Source organism: Ursus arctos, unplaced genomic scaffold, assembly GCF_023065955.2.
Source record: "Ursus arctos isolate Adak ecotype North America unplaced genomic scaffold, UrsArc2.0 scaffold_8, whole genome shotgun sequence".
NCBI lineage: Eukaryota > Metazoa > Chordata > Mammalia > Carnivora > Ursidae > Ursus > Ursus arctos.
In genome coordinates, this window is record NW_026623100.1 from 35331772 (window position 1) to 35354275 (window position 22504).

General features: G+C 36.4%; 1 protein-coding gene and 1 non-coding gene across 16 annotated transcripts in view; both read right to left on the minus strand.

Annotated features, from left to right (window-relative positions):
- The window catches only part of TIA1 (TIA1 cytotoxic granule associated RNA binding protein), a 32618-nt gene extending 14894 nt beyond the window's left edge, over positions 1–17724 (minus strand). The window contains exons 1-8 of one of the 15 annotated variants that reach the window (XM_044392484.3): positions 17359–17639; positions 7680–7776; positions 5219–5317; positions 4180–4234; positions 3975–4007; positions 3248–3366; positions 2655–2742; positions 73–268 (exon numbers count right to left, since the gene is read on the minus strand). In XM_044392484.3, the coding sequence (XP_044248419.1) occupies positions 2686–2742; positions 3248–3366; positions 3975–4007; positions 4180–4234; positions 5219–5317; positions 7680–7776; positions 17359–17384 (486 nt within the window). In that variant the 5' untranslated portion in view covers positions 17385–17639 and the 3' untranslated portion in view covers positions 73–268; positions 2655–2685. Of the gene's footprint in view, positions 1–72; positions 2743–3247; positions 4008–4179; positions 4235–5218; positions 5318–7679; positions 7777–17358 lie in introns of those variants that run through there. The other 14 variants (XM_044392475.3, XM_026483536.4, XM_026483551.4 and 11 more) reach the window with 14 other exon arrangements.
- Positions 17725–17929: 205 nt separating this feature from the next.
- On the minus strand, positions 17930–18000 carry TRNAG-CCC (transfer RNA glycine (anticodon CCC)). The gene has a single exon. It is a non-coding gene; the product is annotated as a tRNA-Gly (tRNA).
- Between the last annotated feature and the right edge of the window lie 4504 nt (positions 18001–22504).

Below are 22504 nucleotides of genomic sequence, written 5' to 3' on the forward strand. Positions count from 1 at the left end.
CTATGGGTAAATTTTGAGAACTTGTTGTTTTCAGAAATGCTAAATCATTGAAGAAAAACACGAGACACACACTTTAGTTTTAAACTATATAAGAAAAGATTTTATACTGAATTTTAAAATAGCAGTCATATAAGATTGATTGGAAACTACAAGATATAAAAGCAAAATTTTAAAAAGTCAGAAAGTAAAAAAGCACGCCAACATTTATCCACTGTGAACCGTAGCTTGTAGTTAGCCAGGGCAATTCTGTCCATTCTTCAGAGATACTCTGCAAAATAACCAGAGCCCTATTATTTGAGATTGAGTAAAAAAACCCAGCCATGATAGCTAAAACTCCATACCTCAAAAAATTGGACTCAAATTGTGCTTCACAGGCAATCTGCTTTTAAGTTAGCCAGGTATGTCACAATGCTTGTTCTCTCAGGACACATGAACAAAACAGGCACTTTCACAACAAAAACCCAAGTCAGAAAGCCATGCAATATAATTTTATATTAAAGTATACATAAGCATATTTCGATCATTTTAGGAGTGATTTATCAAGTGTTTAGGGTCAAAATGACAAAGAGGTGGTGGTGAAAAGGGGAAACTAATGCAAGTCATTTCTCAATACGAAAAAATACTTATTAAATTATCGGTATGGTACACATGCATTTAATTTGGTAGCTGATTCACTTCTACACCCAAATTTGTTAGACTACCCTAAACTCAAGGAATAGAGTACAAACTGTACAAATTACGGTAAGAAAGCACTATATATTTTATACTAAATATTTTAATTGGCCACTGCTTACTGTACACCATCTATAAATTAAGTACTGTTGGAGGATCTCTACAGAGACTATCTGGCTATCAAGAGAACCTTTCAATATACATTTATCAATTTATCTCCTTTAACAAAAAAAAAAATCAGGAAATGATGCTACCAACTGAAAATGGTTCTTTTAAATTTAGAAACACTAATTCCTTGGACAGCCTAAAACTTAGACATTATACATTACCTCCACCGAAAATTATAATTCATAAATTATAAAGGCCTTACCAAAAAAATTATATACATCAATAATCATGGTTGATCATAAGAAAATCTAGACTATAATTATGATACCAACATATTTAACAAAAAGAAATTACTGATCCATGATTAAAAAGTCATTATTAAAATTGGAATGTCATTTAACTTAAACTCACTGACTGCTAAACAATCTTTATCTAATCCCAAACTAAAATCCCCATGTTTTCAGAAAAGCTACTTCAATCAAAGTCAAAGCATTTAATAAAATAGCTATTGAATCTGTTAAAATGTTAGAAAAATTTTTTCTTTTTAAAGTTAAGTTTCAGGATATGTTAGCCTTGAAATATATTTAAGTCTTACTTATTTCTGAAAGGATTCTCTAAGGAGGAAGCAGCAAAGATCTAGATCAGGGTTCTTTAATCCTTCCTTAATCCTTGTATGGTCCTGTGACTACTCTGAAAATAGGATAAAACTTACAAAGATACTCCACACCAAAATGAAAACAAACACAAATTTTGTATACAGAGATTTATAGAGCTTTTGAGAGGCCAAAGGTTAACACTTTCCAGTCTAGGAATTTGAAAGCAAGCTAACCATCATCAAAACCCTAAAACATTAAAAGGAACAATCAAGAAACTAGAACTTTATTTTCCTAATTGGTTCTCACAGACAAAGAAAAATGTTGCCTAACAGGAGAGTCCATTTATAAACCCTAATCTTTTGACTGCCTTTAAAGTTGGCCTCTACTATGGCCATTCCTTGGTCACTGTTCATTTTCGTCCTCCTACCAATGAACTACAACTCTTCAAATGAAAGCTCCCCAAATTTACCACCAATACTATTAGCATTTACTTTCCAGTCTCCTCACCTCATCTCTGCTGTTGTTATGTTCCTCAAACCAAACCAAAGCTAAAGTTTCCTTTTTACTACTCTTCTAGCTGGAACAACAATAAAAAAGCAACCAGAAACCCAAAAATTCTGTTTTCTAAATTCAACAAGTACTTCTAAGAAAATACTATAATCAACTTATTCTTACTCTATTATGGCATGCTTTTCAAAATATTAAAGTTCTTTTATGATGAATACTACCTTGGGCGAGCTACTTACGAAGGGCCTAAACTATATGATTAATAACAAATGCAAGCAAGACTGCTACACAAAATACTAAAAGGTATTATTATTATTAACAGTAACAACAACAACAAAAGGGTAGATACCCAGGGATTAACATTTAACAACTGCTTTTTAGGTTGAATTGTTAGGTTTCTTTTTGTTAAAATATATTAACAAAAAATGCATGGTATCATAGAAGTGCCCCAAGGGTCTAAATTCCTTAGTCACAGCACAAGGTTACTAAAGATTATCACCAAGCTAAGCAAGCCACTTACATAAGAAACAGTATGTACAATAGCAAATTTGTCTCTTAAGAGCTAATGCTAACTGAAAAAGGATTTTAAAGTAACTGAAGACCAAAGATTTATCAATAGGAAAACAATCTTTGGCTATTATGGCTTAAACAGTCTCTAAACAATAAAACGAATTATATTGAAGGGTTAAAATTCATAACAGATTTTCAAATTACTTCTACATAAGCCTGTTTCTAATTAAGATCAGTTTAAATTTATCTTCTGTTACTTACGATATTCTTCCAAATGGTGCAAAAGCAGCTTTTATATCTTCAGTTGTAATTTCTGGACTGAGATCACCAACAAAGACATGGAAATGATCTTATAAGGGGAAGGAAGGGGAAGTGAAAAGAAAAATAAAATTTTAGAATTTAAAATACACTAAAATCTATTCAGTAAAATAATCTTAATTTATGGATTAAGTATAAGCAAAATACTATCCTATATCTATACAGATCCTATCAATTATACACAAAACGAATGAAGGTGATAATATAGAAAAGATTCTCTTAAAGACTGATATATCTAACTGGAAACTGACAGTTACATTTCTATTTATAGCCAATTATTATACTGGTCTAAGAAAATAAACTAATAATACATAACAAGTTTTGCAAAAAAATTATTAATGACTTAATTACCATTATAATAGTGATTATTTACATTTATCCAGTTTACCACTACATTAAGGTTTTAAAATTAAAATAAAATAGTGGTATTGTGAGTTATGTAGACTAGATTTGCCTCAGTTAAGACAATTTACTGAAGCTAGCTACATGATATACTTGGTTTAACCATATTTTGTGAAGAACAATCAAAGAAATACCTTGCATTGCAACAGTTTGATGTTAAAGTATTTGACAGTTTTCTCAAAAGCCAACAGTTTTGGTTGCCCAGACATTACACCATTCAGTTTATGTGAATCCATGTGCAAGTGAACTAAGACTGAAGGCAACAGAATGAAAACAGTAATCCCTTCACTTTATATCAGAGCCATTAAAAAAGCATTGGAGAGAAATAACGATCCCATATGTGAAGTTTGTGGTTTTTTTTTTTAAAGACAACGGTCAAAAAAAGAAACACTTTAAAAATAAAAATATTTGGATCAACACTTTAAAAGGAACACATACATCAACTTTGACAAAGTATATTTGGAAAGAAAAGTTACCCCCATTTGGCAGGCCTTAAGCAACATATTGGGTTGCCATTTGGGAAACACAGTTTCAGGAGCAACTCAAGCAATCAGAAGATCTGGTATGAAGCACAGATCGTGACCTCAAGGAAGCAGGGTATCTTGCCCTTTAGTTGGCGGAAGTATTTCTAAGGCATCAGCTGCTACCAAGGGGGTCAGAGAGCTTGAAATAGCACCAAAGTAGTGGACAAGCCACATTTGGTCAACACTGGGAAGAAGGGGGAAAAATATTGCCAGAGAGACAAATAGAAATACGACCCCCTCCCTCCCCCCTCCCCTCAATATCAAACAAAAAAATTTCAAGTGGTTAGTGAATACCCTTTCAAGAGATTTCATTTTATGTTTAAGAAGATACAATTACCTTGTGAACGCTGTGTGCTGACAACGGTACTACCTGATGACAAAGATTAGATTTGTTCTTAAATTTATTAACACAAACACATTCAATCATATCTTAGGATAACGATCAAAACATTACTGCAAACATGTACGATGTTTATATGCTTTACAATAAAACTACTGTGTACAATAAAAACAAATGTTCAAAGAGTATAAAATATACTTACTGCTTGTATCTTTCTTTTGACTGCTGGGGGTTGTTGCCCAATTCACTTTGACTTCCTAAAAAAATGTTTCTACATTTATACGCCATAAAAATAAAGCTCAAAATCAGATATTACAAGACTTGCATCTATAAACACGTAGGAAGGTACATGGTGGAAATGAAACATTCAAGAGGATAACAGCTCTGGTCGAAGTTTCAATACTTACCTTTTAACCTACACTTACTCAAATGCTGGCAAATCCTAATCTTACATACTTCTCTGTTAACATTCAACTAACCTTTCTTATCTAAAGTAACAACCATTTCTTTCTTTTTATTCTTCCCCATTAGTATCCAAAGTTCTAGAGGTTTCATCCAAGCTTGAGTAATTCAACAAGTATTTTAGTATTTACCATGTGTGAAGCATCTTGAAGAATACCAACATAAACATGCCCTCTTAAACATTCCATCCTTTCAATATTAAATGACCTTTTGCTATAAAGTGATATAATGCTTCTAAAAGGTAATCAAATTGGGGGTGTAGGGTGACTCAGTTGGTTAAGTGTCCGACTTTTTTTTTTTTTTTTAATAATGATTTTTTATTATATTATGTTAGTCACCATACAGTACATCCCCGGTTTTCGATGTAAGGCTCGATGATTCATTAGTTGTGTATAACACCCAGTGCACCATGCAATATGTGCCCTCCTTACTACCCATCACCAGCCTATCCCATTCCCCCACCCCCCCTTCCCTCTGTAGCCCTCAGTTTGTTTCTCATAGTCCATAGTCTCTCATGTTTCATTCCCCCTTCTGATTACCCCCCCTTTCTTTATCCCTTAAGTGTCCGACTCTTGATTTTGACTCGGGTCACAATCTCAGGGTCCTGAGATCATGTTGGGCTCTGCACTGAACATGGAGCCTGCTTGGGATTCTCTCTTTCCCTCTGCCCTCCCTGCCATCCCTGCTTGTGAACAATCTCAATAGATAAATAAATAGTAAACAAAATTGTATATAACTTAAAATTTTTCAAATCACCTTCTTTAAATATGACAGCTTACCTTACCCATTATCTTCCGCCCATTCATAGCAGCTAGTGCTGCAGCTGCATGACGATGCTCATAGAACTCCACAAAACAATATGGATCATTTCCAGCTGTCTGTTGAAGAGACACGAAAGCCAAGTTTAAGTCGTATACTCCCATTATCTTAAAATTATGTGAAGTCTTATATATTTCAAATATCAAACCAAGGAAAATGAAGGGGTCCATTCCACAAGTAAATTTTTAGATAAGGAAGTAAACATTAAAAAAAATGAACTGTTTATAAAGAACACATCTTCTTCAACAAGTTATACTATCTACTACATATAATTTAATCTTGTATTAATGATTAAGTATCCTAACTATGGATGGATGCATACAGAAGCTACACACACATTCCTCATCATAGAATCATTTCTTTATGAAATGATGTTAGTTAAGTTTGACTAGACTCTTATGCTTTCAAGTCTCAGTACTGGCTTCTAATGTTCTTTCCTCTCCCTTCCCTGTTAAATGCTACCTTTAATGCTGTAAACATACACATATCTTTGCTGCTTCTAACTTGCTAAGTAGCAGAAAGTATCAGCCAACCTTCTTAAACCTATTTCAGGCTCTGCAAACTGAAGAGGTTTTCCGGTAAACAGTTTTTAGAATAGGTTTTAGAATGTGGACTTTCTGACATCAATTTTTTGCCCATAGTCTTTTAAAAATTCTCTTTTCTGGTGTTCCAAGTAGTTGAGATCTGGTAAGTGCAACTTGGATGCTTTACTGTAAATTAAAGAAGCAGAAAAAACACCCCATATTTTACACCTATCTGCAAAATACAAAACGACTTTGAGTCCATTTTTTAATTCTTTCCATAAACTCCTAAACAGAATTGTTAAAATAGGAAACTACTTCAAAACTCTAAGATGAGATTAGAATAAAGAAATTACTATTTTGGTTCAAGGACGATTAATTGTTTAAAAAAGTCACTGGCAATGATTTTTAAGAATGTTAGAGTAAGGAGGCGACCACAAAATTTATAACACTGAGACAATCATTTTATTATTATTTTTTTAAAAGATTATTTATTTGACAGAGAGAGAGAGCACAGGTAGGGGGAGTGGCAAGCAGAAGGAGCCCGATGTGGGGCTTGATCCCAGGACCCTGAGATCATGACCTGAGCCAAAGGCAGACGCTTAACTGACTGAGCCACCCAGGCGCCAAGACAATCATTTCATTTTAAAAACATTAAGAGGGGCACTTGGGTGGCTTAGTCAGTTAAGCATCCTACTCAGGTCATGATCTCAGGGTCCTGGGGATCAAGCCCTGAGATGGGCTCTGTAGTCTCCCCCTCACTCTCTCTCTAAATGAAATAAATTTTTAAAAATCTTAAAAAAAAATTAAAAAATATAAAAATGTTTTAAAAATTGCATAATTCAAACTAATGCTACACTTAATGGTAATTCTATTACAGAGGTCAGTGTCATCAGGCATCAGAATGTGGTTACACAAAGTAGCTTACACGTCAGCATAATCAAATGAAAAAAGAATCTTACTTAATTTGTACCCAGAAAAAACTGCACTTCTTAGATAAAAAGATCTAAGCATTCACACTATCAGCCTTTATACTCCAGAGAGTATAAAATTCGTAATTAGGAACATCAGTCCAACAGTATAAATAGACTGGAATTTAGACTTGTCTTTTTATACATACTATGATTCAGGGTTAACAGCAATTACAGATCAATGAGGCAATGTTTTTCTGTACATTAAGGTCTGATGGATGGGAACTGCCACAATGCAAGAAAAGCCTGAATCATGACATTTAAAAGTTAAAACACTTACACACACACACAAACACACACAACCAAACACTTTCACAGTATATTACTTTTTACCCAGTTTCCCAATGTAATTGTAATAACTGAATTTCCAGATTAGCCAATCAACTGACAACACATATAAAACAATTCTGATGCCTCAATGCACCTTAAAACAAGAGCCTACATATAGTTCTTATTTGCTCTAAAAATGATTAGTTCTATTCTCTTCCTCCTTTATTTATTAGTAAAATAAGTTAAACTCAGTGGCTAAGACTGACTTAAATGCACTAAAATTACTAGGAATTTAGACTGCATAAGACTACTTTTTTAAATGAATGACCCTGCAGTTTTTTTTTTTTTTTTTTTTAGTAATTTCTTCACCCAACATGGGGCTCAAACTTATGACCCGAAGATCAAGGGTCCCATGCTCTTCCTAGTTTATCCCTGTATAAACTAATTTAAGAGTTCCTGGAAGAGGGGCACCTGGCTGGCTCAGTTGGTACAGCATGCAACTTTTGACTTCGGGGTCGTGAGTTCGAGCCCCATACTGAGGGTAGAGCATACTTAAAAAAAAAAAAAAAAGAGAGAGAGAGAGAGAGAGAGTTCCTGGAAGTAATGATTTAACTAATCTATTAAAAAAGAAGAAAGTTAACTAAGTAAAATACCCTTACATCCATAATCATTTTGCAGTTTTTACAAGGTCCAATCTGGCTAAAGAGCTGGAGAATTAGAGCTTCTGTCACATCTCTGGAAAGGTTGCCGACATACCTGAAACACAAAGAAAAACAACTTACCATTTTAAATTTCCTTCTTTTGCATCAGTTTCTAATGTAGCTTACTGAAAAAGAAATTTTGGGAATAGGCAGATCTCTTCCTTAAACTATACCACTGGGAACAGGTTCTAAAAGTTTGCCAAAACTTCAAAATTTCTTTCAAAGCAGATGTATGATACACTACTTGTAATTACACTGACACCACTAGTAAAGGGGAATTATGTGTGTGTGTGTGTGTGTGTGTGTTTAGTCAAGGTTTTGCAAATTAAACCTACTATTTCTGTAGGCTTACCTTAGGAAGATATGTTTTTAAAAAATCTCAAATCAGGGTGCCTGGGTAGCTCAGCTGGTTAAGTGTCTGCCTTTGGCTCACGTCATGATGCCAGGGTCCTGGGATGGAGTCCCGCATCAGGATCCCTCCCTGCTCAGTGGGGAGTCTGCTTCTCCCTCTGTCCTCCCCCTCACTTGTGCAGGTGCACTCTCTCTCTCTCACACACAAAAATAAGTATTTTTTTTTTTTAATTCTCGAATCATTTATACAATCAATCCTGGGAAGCTCTGCAATTATTTCTACTTCTACAGTATTACTGAGAACATTAAAATTTCCTCAATTTTTAATCCACACAATTCCCCTTACACTGTCCAATTGGGTATACTTTGGTTTACACAATAAATATATTTTTGAAAAATCGAGGGTAAATCACTTATCAGGTATTGCATATGGTCACAAAGGGATGGAAAACCTTTCCATGAATATCACTAATCAGTGGAAGTGTAGAGGGAGTAGAAGGATTCCAGGAGAGACTTTTAACAGATAATATGCCTTGGTGACTAACATATTCCATTAGTATAAATAGTGTATTACAAAACCACATGATCAGGATAATCTGTTTTAAAGAGCTTATAAATTTTCAAAATGGGATTTTGAAATGAGATTACTTCTAGACCTGTTAAGAGTTGGAGGTTTATCACCTTTTTTTTTAAGTAGGCCCCACGCCCAATGTAGGGCCTGAGCTCACCACCCTCAGATCAAGTCTGATCTCTACCAACTGAGCCACCCAGGCACCCCTGAGGTTTATCGCTTCTGAAATCAGAATGTAGTCTCCCAACAACCACAGTTTCCCATTTTTCTGCCAAGAATCCTGCAGAGAATGTGATAAAAGGTATGGACTTTCTCCCCAGAAAAATAAACATTCACACATGCCTGAAAATATGGATCCAATTCCTTCCTTCCACTTACCCATGCAAAAGACATATACTGAGTGCTTTCTATGAAGGCACTGGAATAGGTTAAAATGGCAAAGGGAGAAGGGATAAGTCTTAAGGAACAATGAACAATGTTTAAAGATCAGGTAGAAAATGATACTCAAAAATCAACTGCAGGGCGCCTGGGTGGCTCTGCTGGCTGGGCGACTGTGTTCGGCTCACGTCATGATCCTAGAGTCCCAGGATGGAGTCCTGCATTGAGTCCCTCATCCAGCTCCCTACTCGGCAGGGAGTCTGCTTCTCCCTCTGACCCTCACCCCTCTTGTGCTAACAACCAAACAAAATCTTAAAAAAAAAAAAAAAAAAAAAATCAATTGCAACATCTATATACCCAACAGTTTTTCCAGTATTGGAGGCTATTATTATATCATGTCCTTATTCGGAGTATCTGTAATTAAAGGGAAAGAATTAAGCATTTATCTTGCTTTGAGTGGAAACTCCAGTGTAGCACCATCTTTTTTTTTTTTTTTAAGGGATAGCATAGTTTTTTTGTTTTTTAAAGATTTTACTTATTTGTCAGAAAGAGGGAGAGAGAGCGAGAGAGCATCAGCAGGGTAAGGGGCAGAGGGAGAAGCAGACTCCCTATTGAGCAGGGAGCCAGATGCGGGGCTCAATCCCAGGACCCTGGGATCATGACCTGAGCCAAAGGCAGACACTTAACCGACTGAGCCACCCAGGTGTCCCCTGTGTAGTACAATCTAATAGCTCTAGTTGATGAGGGAAAAATTCTCCTTTACAGAATAATGCTAGTCCATAAGTGTAGAGAGAATTAAAGTAGTAAACAATACGTAAGCCCTACTGAAATGATTAATTCATGCAAGAATCATTAATGGATGCAAAACCATTAGGTGAAAGGATGGTGTGAAAATGGGTATTTGCAGGGTGCCTAAGTTATTACACAGATGACTGAACAATGCAAAGGGAAAACTACCTTAAAAGAGAAAGCTTTGGCTGTTTCACCCGTGATCCAGTAATCAAACTTTAAATCATTTTATGGATGGACATTTGCATGTACAATATATATTATACAATATCGCCTATGAAGTATTCAAATAAAAATATCGCCTATGAAGTATTCAAATAAAAAAGGTCTAACTTGAATCTAATTCTAAGTTTATAGAATATTGGGGATGCCTGGGTGGCTCAGTTGGTTAAGCACCTGCCTATGGCTCAGGTCATGATCCCAGGGTCCTGGGATCCAGTTCCGCATCGGGCTCCTTGCTCAGTGCAGAGCCTGCTTCTCCCTCTCCCTCTGCCCCTCCCCCTGCTTGTGTGCACATGTGTGCAGACATTCTCTAATAAATAAAATCTTAAAAAAGTTTATAGAATATTGGGCATATAAAACAATTATACAAATTCAGATGTGGAATATTATGTAAGACAACTTGATCTCTTAAAAAAATTGTCCTAAAAATTTTTTTAAAAAGAGAGGACTGTTCTTGAAAAGAAACCTGAAAGACATTGACAACCAAATGCAATGACTAATTCTTGACTATAACCTAAATTTGGGGAGAGGAGTTAACTTTTTCTTGGAGAACTCTATAATTAATAAATGTAGAAGGAGTGAAGGAAATTACCATTAAGCCAGCACAATAATAAATGCTCCTGGTGAGATCCACCCGTGGATCTTTCAGCTGACGAAAATTTTAAGAAGAAACAGGATATGTGTAGAGTCTCAGAGTATCTCCTCTAAAACACTTAACGGCTCGTCTTAACAATGAATTGGTTGCTTTAACACATGTCCAAATCTCCCTCTATTAAGTGAAGCTTAATTTCCCTCTTCTTGAGTATAGGTTAGCCTTAGTGACTCAATTCTAATTAACAGTGTTGAAAAAAGAAAAAAAAAGGAGTCACTGTACAATGAAGAAACACTGAAACACTACCCTCTCAAGAGTGCCACCATCATGAAAGGCATCCCCTCACATATTAAAGGAGAGTAGTAAGAAGATAAGACAACTAAATGCAATGTAGTATCTTGGACTGGATCCCAGGAAAGAAAAAGAACATTAGTAGAAAAACTGGAGAAACTGGAATAAACCTTGTAGTTAATAGTACTGTACAATGTCAATTTCTTACTTTTGATAACTATACCATGGCTATGTAAGATGTCAACATTAAGGGAATCTGGGTGAAGGTTATATGAGAACTCTGTACTATCTCTACAACTGTTTCATATCTATTTTCACCTGACTCTTACGCCTATAAGAAAATCTCAGAACTGCATATGCCTAAATGAAAAAAACGGCTCTTCTGAAAATTTAATTCTAACATCTACTTTGCTAAAGCTAGATAATCTAGTGTCAAGGGGGCAGTATTTAGGAACAGAAATTTTTACTCTTTGCAAAACTGTCTAATTTTCTGAGAAATATTCTGAGTGATATTACCTACTTAAAGATAATTTTTTAAAAAGCTACTTTAAAAAGCCCTAGAATTTGTACTACTTTACAATTGTTTATCTGTTGTGACCTGTTGTATATTGTAAGCTCCAGAAGCCTCTATCAATTCACTCTACATACACCCGTTTAGAGAAAAGCTCTTCAGGGGAAGTTTCACAAACAACTTGCTCTCAACCTTCAACACCATTACAATAAACTACAAGTAACATATATAACATTTTCGTATCAAAGAATTCAAATGACAAAATCTCTTTTCCTTCCTTGTGCAAATAAAATAATCCATTAGAGTTTTGTTTTTTACCAATAAGTTAATCATTAATAACTACCTAGTTCAAGTTTTTAGAAGCAACTTAATGTTATTACTTTCCCAATCTATTTGCTAAATATTAAAGATTTTTTTTTTTTTAATTTATTTATTCGACAGAGATAGAGACAGCCAGCGAGAGAGGGAACACAAGCAGGGGGAGTGGGGGAGGAAGAAGCAGGCTCCCAGCGGAGGAGCCTGATGTGGGGCTCGATCCCATAACGCCGGGATCACGCCCTGAGCCGAAGGCAGACGCTTAACCGCTGTGCCACCCAGGCGCCCCTATTTGCTAAATATTAATCTGAGACAGCCCAAATTTGAAAACTGAAGTTTCTTTTTATAGTCACCATACTTTCAATGGAAAAATAAACAAGTTTCTTATAGTTTGTAGAATGCACTATACTTTACAAAATTCATTCTCATCTTTATGTATATATGTTTCTTTAGCTGTTCCACAGTTACATTCTATTCTGTTTTTGAAGCCAAAGGATTTCCTGTTAACAGATTTTTTACAGGTGTAGTGGATTATTTTTTGGGGGGTGCTGCCAAACATCTTCCTTCCTATTTTTAAAGAAATCCTCACTCTATGAGGCTCATTTCTCTACAGAAGCTGAAAAGGCCTGATAGGGTTTTGTAGTTTCCCTTGCATGTGATCTAGGTTAGGATGATTAGAAAAACCAGACCTGAACACAGAAGACAAAGAGAAGGCTTAAAGAAGCAGAGACCGAAAAAAATCCATTTTGGTGGCAAACAGCAGTGGAGTCCCATGTCCAGTGAAAGTGGAAGCTGTGGTATCTGGTCCTCAGTGGATGTGGCACTAACACCCTTTCTGGGATGGTCTGTGGCTTGATAAGGACTGTGGGCCTGACAGCTGTCTCATTTTCCTGAAAAATTTCTAAGCCAGGTTCCATAACCTTCCTGCAAATGTGGGAGTGTCCAATATCTTGTTTTTATAAATACCTTTTCTGCTTAAATTTTTTTTGCTCCTTGCATTAAAAAAAATCCCAACTGATTAAAAAAACCCTAATACTGGAGCAGTGGCAAGCCAAGTTTCCCTGTCTTGTATATTGGACCACTAAACAAAAATGTAATTTTCTTATATTTATGCAAGTTTTTATTTTTTTAATTGTTTAAAAAAAAAAACAATATTGGGGCGCTTGGGTGGCTCAGTTGGTGAAGGTCTGCCTTCGGCTCAGGTCATGATCCCAGGGTCCTAGGATCAAGCCCCCCATCAGGCTCCCTGCTCAGTGTGGAGTCTGCTTCTCCCTCTGCCTGCCACTCCCCCTGCTTGTGCTCTCTCTCTGTCAAATAAATAATAAAATCCTAAAAATCAAAACAAAACAAAACACCACATTAAAATATCCCTTTTTAGGGGCGCCTGGGTGGCTCAGTCGTTAGACGTCTGCCTTCGGCTCAGGGCGTGATCCCGGCATTATGGGATCGAGCCCCACATCAGGCTCCTCCACTGGGAGCCTGCTTCTTCCTCTCCCACTCCTCCTGCTTGTGTTCACTCTCTCTCTGTCAAATAAATAAAAAATCTTTAAAAAAAAAAAAATCTCTTTTTAGCTGTTCCATGGACTTCTTGTTAACGGCATGGATTAAAGTACCCCATGTTGATATTTATTATATCACTGCTGAGATTATGTACCAATCTTGTGCAGAACTGGAAAGTAAGGAGAGGAGTACAAGAAAATTAACTGTTGAAGCAAACAGACTCCATGGACTAAAAAATGTCTTCCTTGGGTAACTGGATAAATATGAATACAGACAGTACATTAGCTAACAATATTGTATCAATGTAGTCTCCTTAATATGACAATATTTTCATGGTTATATAAAAGAATGCCTTTGTTCTTAGGAAATATATGGTAAAGTATTTAGGCCTGAAGTGTTATGTCTTTTCAAATGGTTCATCAAAACAAGAATATACCTAAATAAGGCAAATTTGACTACTAGCAACTGGTTATTAGCACACAACTGGTATTAGCACACAAAAGGTACCTAAGTCCTCAATGTAGTATTTTTGTTACTTTTCTGGTTTTTAATTTTTCAAAATAAAAAGCTACCTGGGAAGAGTCAATGGAAAAGTCATCAATTAACCAGTTTGGAATTAACCAATGGGAAACCATCAATTACCAGTTAACCCTTGACAGTTCTGCCAGGAATAGATTTCACATCAATTTAATACATATTTTTGAAGCTGATAACTAAGTTCTAATAGTTATAAAAATGGAATCCAAAACATTTAAAATATTCATTTTTATTAGAATAGCTCTAGAAAATTTGAGAGTAAAAATTTACAAAGCAGAATGCTGTACTAGGTTTTGAGCTGCAATCCTTGTATAAAAATGCAGAATCTGATATGAAGCTTCTGTGAAAATGAGTGAAAAGCATGAAGAGGATTCTAACTAATGATAAATTCCTAAAGAGTAGAGATTTTTAGTGGGGTGCCTGGTTGGCTTAGTCAGAGGAGCATGCAACTCTTGATCTTGGGGTTGTGAGTTCGAGCCCCACGTGGGGTGTAGAGATTACTTAAACTCTCTTAAAAAAAAAAAAAAAGGAGATTTTCATTTTTACTCATACTATATATCTAGTGCTGAGAGCCCTGCCTCGAACACTTTAAGTACTCTATAGATAACTGTCAAAGAGATAACTGTATTCTCTCAGAATTACTTTTGAACATTTTCAAACTGCTTAGAAATTATCCCACTTTGCCTGAGTTACTCTAATTCAGGGGGAAAGGTGTCTTTTCCTAATTATGAAATTATGTACAACAGCAAATGGTACACCAGCATCATAACCCTACTATGATTAACAACTGTCACTTTTCTGATAGCTGAAACCGCCGTATTTCATTAGCTGGCACCTCCTTCACTTGGAGATCAGACCATATACATAAACCAGCCTGAACAAATGTATGTAATGTTATGCCCCAGGACATCCTAAGACAACCATTCCCTCAAGACTGTTCTCATTTTTACTTCTATTTCGCAACAACTTTTTATTTTTAAATATTTTATTTTTTTTAAGTAATCTTTACAGCCAAAGCGGGGCTCGAACTTAACCTGGAGATCAAGAGTCCACATGTTCTACTGACCTAGCCAGCCAGGAAACTCCAACAAACTAACATTTTAGATGGCTGATATTACGCATTTGTAAGGAAACCTACTTATTATTGACTTCATTCTCACACCCCACACCCAGTCTATAGTTAATTCCTGTTGCTCTATTTTCAAAATATACCCCAAAGCAAACCATTTCTCAAATGTCTCCAAAGTCCTGCTGAAAAGGAATTGAACACCAGCAATCTCTAACTTAATGCTGAACGCTCATCTGTGGCAAATGAAGTTATCTCCTGAGCCATTTACGTACACAGGTGATACTGAGATTCAGACTACCTTTTCCTCAAGAATGAATAAAATCTTGATTCATTGCTTGGAACTGTACCAGCTTTTAAAACAAATTTATTGATCACTTACCGTAGACTAGACACTGCTAGGAACATACTGAAAGACCCTGACTTGAAGGGTCATTAAAACAAATATTTTATATTAAAAGTAAAAACACTGATGGTAAAACAAAATATTGCTGGTAAAACTTAGTGATTTACACCTACTCATGTTTAATCAAGACTGGTTTCACTGGAAGAATGGGGAGTTCTGGTTGAGAGAAGTAGAAGGGAGATAATAGGCAGTTAGAACATGGACTACTTCGGGGAAAAGATTCTTGGATGGGGTGTTCTAGTGAAGACTACAAAGCACATTTAGCCATAAGAGTTAAAGAGTTGAGGATAGCAGAATTGCAGGATGATGAACAAAAAGGCGGATGACCCTGGGTGAGTTATTTAAACTTAGCTTTTCCTCAGCTGCAGAATAGACCCTTACTGGAGAGTTCTGATGAAGATTAAACAAGCATGTAAAGCATTTAACACAGAACCTGGCAATCATAAGCACTCAATAAGTGAATAAAATCTCCTTATTTCTCCTGCAACGGTTGGTCCCCTGTCCCCAAGCTAGTACAATTTAACTACCTGCTTTTGTAGACTGGCCTGAGAAAGGTGAGGTTGTCTTCATTATTTGATATTCCCAAATCAACATAATAAAAAGGTTAAGTTCCCAGATATTTCTGGCAGTTTCTGAAATTAAAAATTTCACAATCATGTAAGAATCTTAAATTTAAAGACATTATAAAAAATGATCAGTGCTTAATCCAATATGCTGCTGGCTGTCACACTTCTAGCAAAGAGGCAAGGGGGAAAAATGAGTTCCATAAAGCCTATGAGGCTAATTGTTTCTTAGGGAATATTAATCTATAGATATAAACTTTCAAAAAGCAAGGGACGCCCACTAATTCTTGCATCCTATTAAAAAGACACTAAAAGTAACAGGTTATAAGATAAACTAGCAAAAAGTTTACTAATCTCTTAAGAAAAAAGTGTGACTATGTTTCTCACACAGATTAAAAACGGAAACACTTTCAGGGTGAAAAAATAATCTATTACATTTTCTTCCTAACAACTGTAACACCTAAAAGGTTGCAGAAAGAAACCTAAAATTGTATTTTTAATGCATGGAGTTCTCAAATTGCCAGTATGCTAAGAATAAAAACAAAAAGTCAGGTCAAAAACTCATTAGGCCTTTTCTTCTTTTCGAGAAAAGCAACAACGGCAAGATCACCTCTTCTGAGAATACTTTGAAAAACAAAAGAGAATGCTGTGGGGGAAGCTACACAACAAAGAAAATATCCCCAGCTGAGATCATTTAACACTAACAACTCTCAGAGGTGACTAAATCAGTTAAGGTATTTATCAACTGTTGCTTCATAAAAACTGCCCGCTCGTTCAGCAACATGTCAATCACAAAAGTAGCAAGCGATGATAAAAATGTATTATATCCACTTCCCCTCGGCTGAGAGATTTATATATACCTCCGGGTGAGATTTCCATTTAAAAAAAAAAAAAAAAAGCAGTTTCAAAATCCTTACGGTGTCGGGTTTTCGGCTATTTGATCGGGGGGGAAGGGGGCTACAGAAGGAAAGCCAAAGAGAGGTTAAAGAAAACTATCTGGCTTTTTTCCAGTTGGCAACTGCGAGAATAAAGTTTATCTCCTGAAAACTGAGTACCAGCGGCCTGAAGAGAAAAACTATCAACGAAAAGAAAATGAAAGGCAGAGGAAGAGTTTCTAGAGCAAATCAAAGTAAAATGAAAGAGACAATTCTAAAGATCAAAAGAGGTTAATTAAGAAGGGGGAACGGGAAAAACAGAGAAGGAAAGCATGGGACAAAAAGGAAGGTTCACCGAGTTCTGAAAAGAGGTTTGAATGAAAAAGTCTTTTCTCCAGGCCTACGACCACAAAGGGCCCGTGGCGAGGCCAAAGGCCACGCTATGGTGTAGTTAAGGTGACAGGATTAATTCAGAGGGCTGAGCCCCCTCTCCCACCACCTTGTTCTCTCAGCCCGGCGCTCCGTCCCTAAGCATCCAGGTGTGAGCTAAAGAGAAGAAACAAGCTACCGCGGCGTCCACAGAGAACAATAGGCTGGGGAGCGCGCCGAGCTGAGGCCTCCCTCCTGGACGACCACCATCCCGCCCCCCTCATCGCTGCCCCAGACTCACAGAGTCTTGGGCATCTCGTCCTCCATGGCTGATGCTGTCGCGCCGGCGCCTCGGGGTCCAGCTCCCTACCCTTTACTACCTCCCAAATCTTTTGGGCGGCTATGGCTGCGGAATAGCGGGGTTTCTCGGCTGACCGGAGGTTACTCCGCCTCCTCCTTCCGCGGCAATTACACTAAACGGCCGGGCGCAGCGCGAACAATGAAGCCCCAATACAAGATGGCGGCGAGCCGGGAGCTTAGGAGCAGCCAGAGAAGTGACCCGAGCCGCGCAGGCGCAGAATAATCTTGCACTTTCAACCTCCTTCAATCCATAGGTTCACTTGTTGCGCAGCCGCTCTTCTAGCCGACACCAAGGATATCTCAGACTGCGCAGGCGTAAGAATTAACTCTTTCAGGAGTTGCGTAAAGTTTTTTGTCTTCCAGTTTCAGATTCGAATGTTTCAATAGTGAATTATAATGAAATAGAAATCTTCACGGAAATTAAAAATGCTCAGTGTTTCCTGAGGAAGAAAGATTTATTAATACTGTTCAAATCACCCTGTTTTATAGGTGGCGGAAGTGACCAAAAAAACTGCGCCGCCCGGGAATCGAACCCGGGTCGCAAGAATGGGAATCTTGCATGATACCACTACACCAGCGGCGCGCACGGCTATAACCTTTGCTAAAATCCTTTAGAACTAAATGGAAGCAAACATTTGTTCTACGTAAGGATGTTCATGCATTCAAAAATGAAGTTTATTAAGGGTCTATAATCTGCTATTTTTTATTGATATAAGAAAGGATGTTATCAGCGGTTAAGCGTCTGCCTTCGGCTCAGGGCGTGATCCCGGCGTTATGGGATCGAGCACCACATCAGGCTCCTCCACTATGAGCCTGCTTCTTCCTCTCCCACTCCCCCTGCTTGTGTTCCCTCTCTCGCTGGCTGTCTCTATCTCTGTCGAATAAATAAATAAAATCTTAAAAAAAAAAAAAAAAAAAGAAAGGATGTTATCTTCTCTCATCCCAATACAGTTGAATGGCTATTCCTATTCCTTTAAGTTATTGTTCATTAAGAAGAATTTGTCTTTAGTAACCAAATTTTTGAGAGCCAGGAAAATCTTTTCAGATATTTTCATTTCCTTGGTATACTCAATGCATTTTGGAAAATATTTAAGAAATAGTTATTTAAATAGTTATGCAAATTGGTCAAAGAATCCTAAAACTAAATGAGTCAAAATATATAAAAAGTACAGTCGTCTTCGAAGGGGGTGGAAAAATTAGGACTATGAACTGTGGTTCTGTGTAATCGTGTTGCATTTTATAAATTATGTGAAATATTTTTAAACATAGGAGAATGTAAACATCCAAAACGTGATGTCCTCTTTAGTTTCTTCAGACTACACCTTAAATTTTCTATTTTTGTAATAGTCTTTAGAATCTGGGGCACGTTCTTCGATTTTAACCAAATATATCAAATATTAGTCTTTTGAGGATGAATAAGGCAAGTGTTAATAGTGGGTAAAATTTTTTTAAATAGCTTTTTGAAGTGTACAGTTTAGTGATTTTTAGTTTATTCAGAGATTTGCACCATCACTACAATCAATTTTAGAACACTTCCATCACCCCCAAAAAAGAAATTTTTATCAATTAGCAGTCACTCTCTATTGCCCATCCACCTGACTTCCTACACCCTAATCTGTGTCTGTAGATTTGCCTATTATGGGGAAACGGAATCATGCAATATGTGGTTCTTCATGACTGGCTTTTTTCATTTAGCATTATGCTTTTATGGTTCATACAAGTTGTAGCATGTATCAATATTTCATTCTTTTTTTTTTTGCCAAATAAAACTCCATTGTATGGATATAGCACAAACCTTTATGAAAACTTCATTATTTTGTTATATAAGTTTTACTTTGTTATATATGTTACATTATATGTATATATTATATTTGTAAAACATGTAAATATATTATTTACATTAACATATATTAAATATAAATATATAAAATACATACAAATATATAATTGTAATATTTATGATATACATTAACATATATGTTATATATGGAAGTTTTAAAGTTACAAAACTAATACAGGCTCACTATCACTAGTGAAACAATATAGGGACACCTGGGTGGCTCAGTCAATTAAGCCTCTGCCTTTGGTTCCCGTTCTGGTCCCAGGGTCCTAGGATTCAGCCTGCTTCTCCCTCTGCCTGCTGCTCCCGGGACCTGCTTGTGCTCTCTCTCTCTCTGACAAATAAATAAATAAAATCCTTAAATTAAAAAAAAAAAGTGAAACAATATAAATAAATAAGGAAAAGATTAATAATTCCCTCATTCTTCCCCTCTCGAGGTAATTAATGTTAACAGGTAGGCTTCCACATTGTGTTTTATAATCATACAAATGCAAATGTATTTAAGTATTTGGGATTTTTATTTTAAAAATGTGGTTAGTCCATGGATATTACTTTGCAACTTTCTTTGCTCACTTAAACTTACATCATAGATATTTTCCAGTTCAATACAGATCTAATTTATTGTTTTTTTGGTGGCTACAAAATAGTCCATAGAATGAATGTGCCACAGTTTATTCAATGTTAAATTGAATAATTGACCATAAATGGTATTGATGGACATTAAGTTACTTCTATTTTTGTTTTGTTTTGTTTTTCCACTACAAACAATGTTGCAATAAGCATCCTGGTACATATATCATTATAACTGATTCTTTTATTTCTTTAGAATAGATTCCCAAATGTGGGATTTTTGAATTAGATGGTATATCTATATATCTTAATAAATAATTGTTTTTAAAAAGTTTTTAGTCATTTACACCCCACAACGTTTGAAAGTCAGTTCCAGATATCTCCATCCATTCCACCCCATTTTCTCCTGCATCAAGTTGTTAGTCTTATTAATTTTTGCTAATCTGAAAGATGAAAAATGGTATCTCTTTTAATTTGCATTTGCTTAAACTACTACTAGAACTGAGCATCTCTTCATATGTATTTCATTTTTTAAAGACTTTTTTTTTTTTTCAAAACAGTTTTAGGTTTACAACAAAATTGAGAGGAAGGTAGAGATTTCCCATTTACCCAATGCCCCCACATTTGCATTCAGGTATGTTTTGTTTTGTTTTGTTTTGTTTTGTTTTGTTTTGTTTTGTTTTAGCACTGGCACTTGCTGTCTCTTTTATGAATTGCCTATTTAATATAGTCTGTATTTATATTGAGTTGTTTATGTCTTAACAATTTGTAGAGCTCTTTGTATGTTTGAATACATACCGCAATCTTGCCTGCCATATTAGTGGCAGATATTTTTCTCATGTATTTTTTTTAACTTTTAAAATTCTACCTTTTGGGGCGCCTGGGTGGCACAGCGGTTAGGCGTCTGCCTTCGGCTCAGGGCGTGATCCCGGCGTTATGGGATCGAGCCCCACATCGGGCTCCACATCGGGCTCCTCCGCTATGAGCCTGCTTCTTCCTCTCCCACTCCCCCTGCTTGTGTTCCCTCTCTCGCTGGCTGTCTCTATCTCTGCCTAATAAATAAATAAAAAAAAATCTTTAAAATTCTACCTTTTGCCATCTGAAAATGTTTAAGTTTTATGTAGTCAAATATGCTTATCTTTTCTTGTATTGCTTCTGAATTTCCTGTCTTGCCTAACAGGGAATAAATGTTATTTAGTTTATTTTTAATAAGAAAAAAGTGAGATGTAAGGAAGTAAGAAGGTATGGAAATGAATTTTTTTCAAGGTAGTTTCAAAAAAGAAAAGAAACACGGAGCAGTGGCAGAATTATAGATTTAAGTGTTGTCAAAGATAAAGGCAGCACTAAAGTTTTACTTTTAATTGGTAATACACTATTGCAATAGGGAAGAGTCCAGTGTAATCTGAATTTAACTTCAATTGTATAGATGTGACCTGGCATTTTGAAGGGAGAATGTAGTAATATAGGGAGGGGGGTGAGCAGGGGCCCGGTAGAGTCCAGGAAGTGAAAATTACAAAACTTGAGAGAAAGGGTGGTAACTGGTGCTTATCAGACTCCTACCCTCCCACAGAGGCTATGAGACAGGGGCTCTATCTTCATGTGTTGGCTGGAATGAACAGTGAAGTCCTGGCAGCCTTGAATTTTCTTAGACAGGCACTTTAAAGGTAGCTAGGATCATCCCAAGGACACAGCTCTGTGCTGTTAGAAAATGTTAGTGTTTTGTTCAAGTGTTAATAGGCCAAGGGTAAGGCCTGCCTAGTGGAGAAGATTGCTCAGAGGAGCCTGGCTGGAGTTTGGTCAAAGAGAGAACCTTAGTGAGTATTTAGTCTCCTAGGGGGGAGTCTGCTTTTTTGAACAGCACTCCTTTGTATGAATGTTTGTTATATTACCTTATTATTACTCTTCATATATATGGTAACACTTTCCCTCTACGACCTTTTTAAAAACCTTCAGTGGCACTGTTCTTTTGAAAGGGCAAGAGTGCAGAATGAGAAAGCCTCTGACCCACCTTCCACTTTGCAAGTCCTTTACACTGTCTTTTCACTGAGTGTTCTTTCAGGAAACTCTTTCCCAAGGTTTCAGCAGCAGCAGCAGCAGCAGTGAAAGCTTCCAAAGACGACACATGTGTCAAGGTCACTAACATGGTCCATTCTAATCAACCAACAAACATTTATTGAGGGCCTAGTTGGCTTAATGCACTAATAATTGTGTTGTGAAGATAATGTAGTCTGGAAAAAGGAAAGTAAAAGACAGAGTTTAGTTCTTTCTTTGTAATTTCTAGATATAGTGAAAAATGCGGCTTACTCTTCATCTTTTTATGTTCCTAACTAGGAGTGTTTATTTCTTGTATGATTTGCATCTTGTTCCATTAACACCACCTTCACTCCCCCTTTCTTTCTCTGCTTAACGGGCCTCCTTGCTGTTCCTCAAACATGCCAGGTATTTTCCTTACTTAGAAAGCTCTTTCCCCAGATATTTGCTTGACTCACACCCTCACTTCCTGCAAGCTTTTGCTTAGATGCTATCCTGTTCAATGAGGCCTACCCCAACCACCCTATTAAAACTGTAACCCATTCCTCATTCCTCTTATCCCACTCTGTATAACATATCATTTACTTCTTTGTTCTAATTACCATATCTCCTTCCACTAGACTATCAGTTTCATTAAAATAAATCT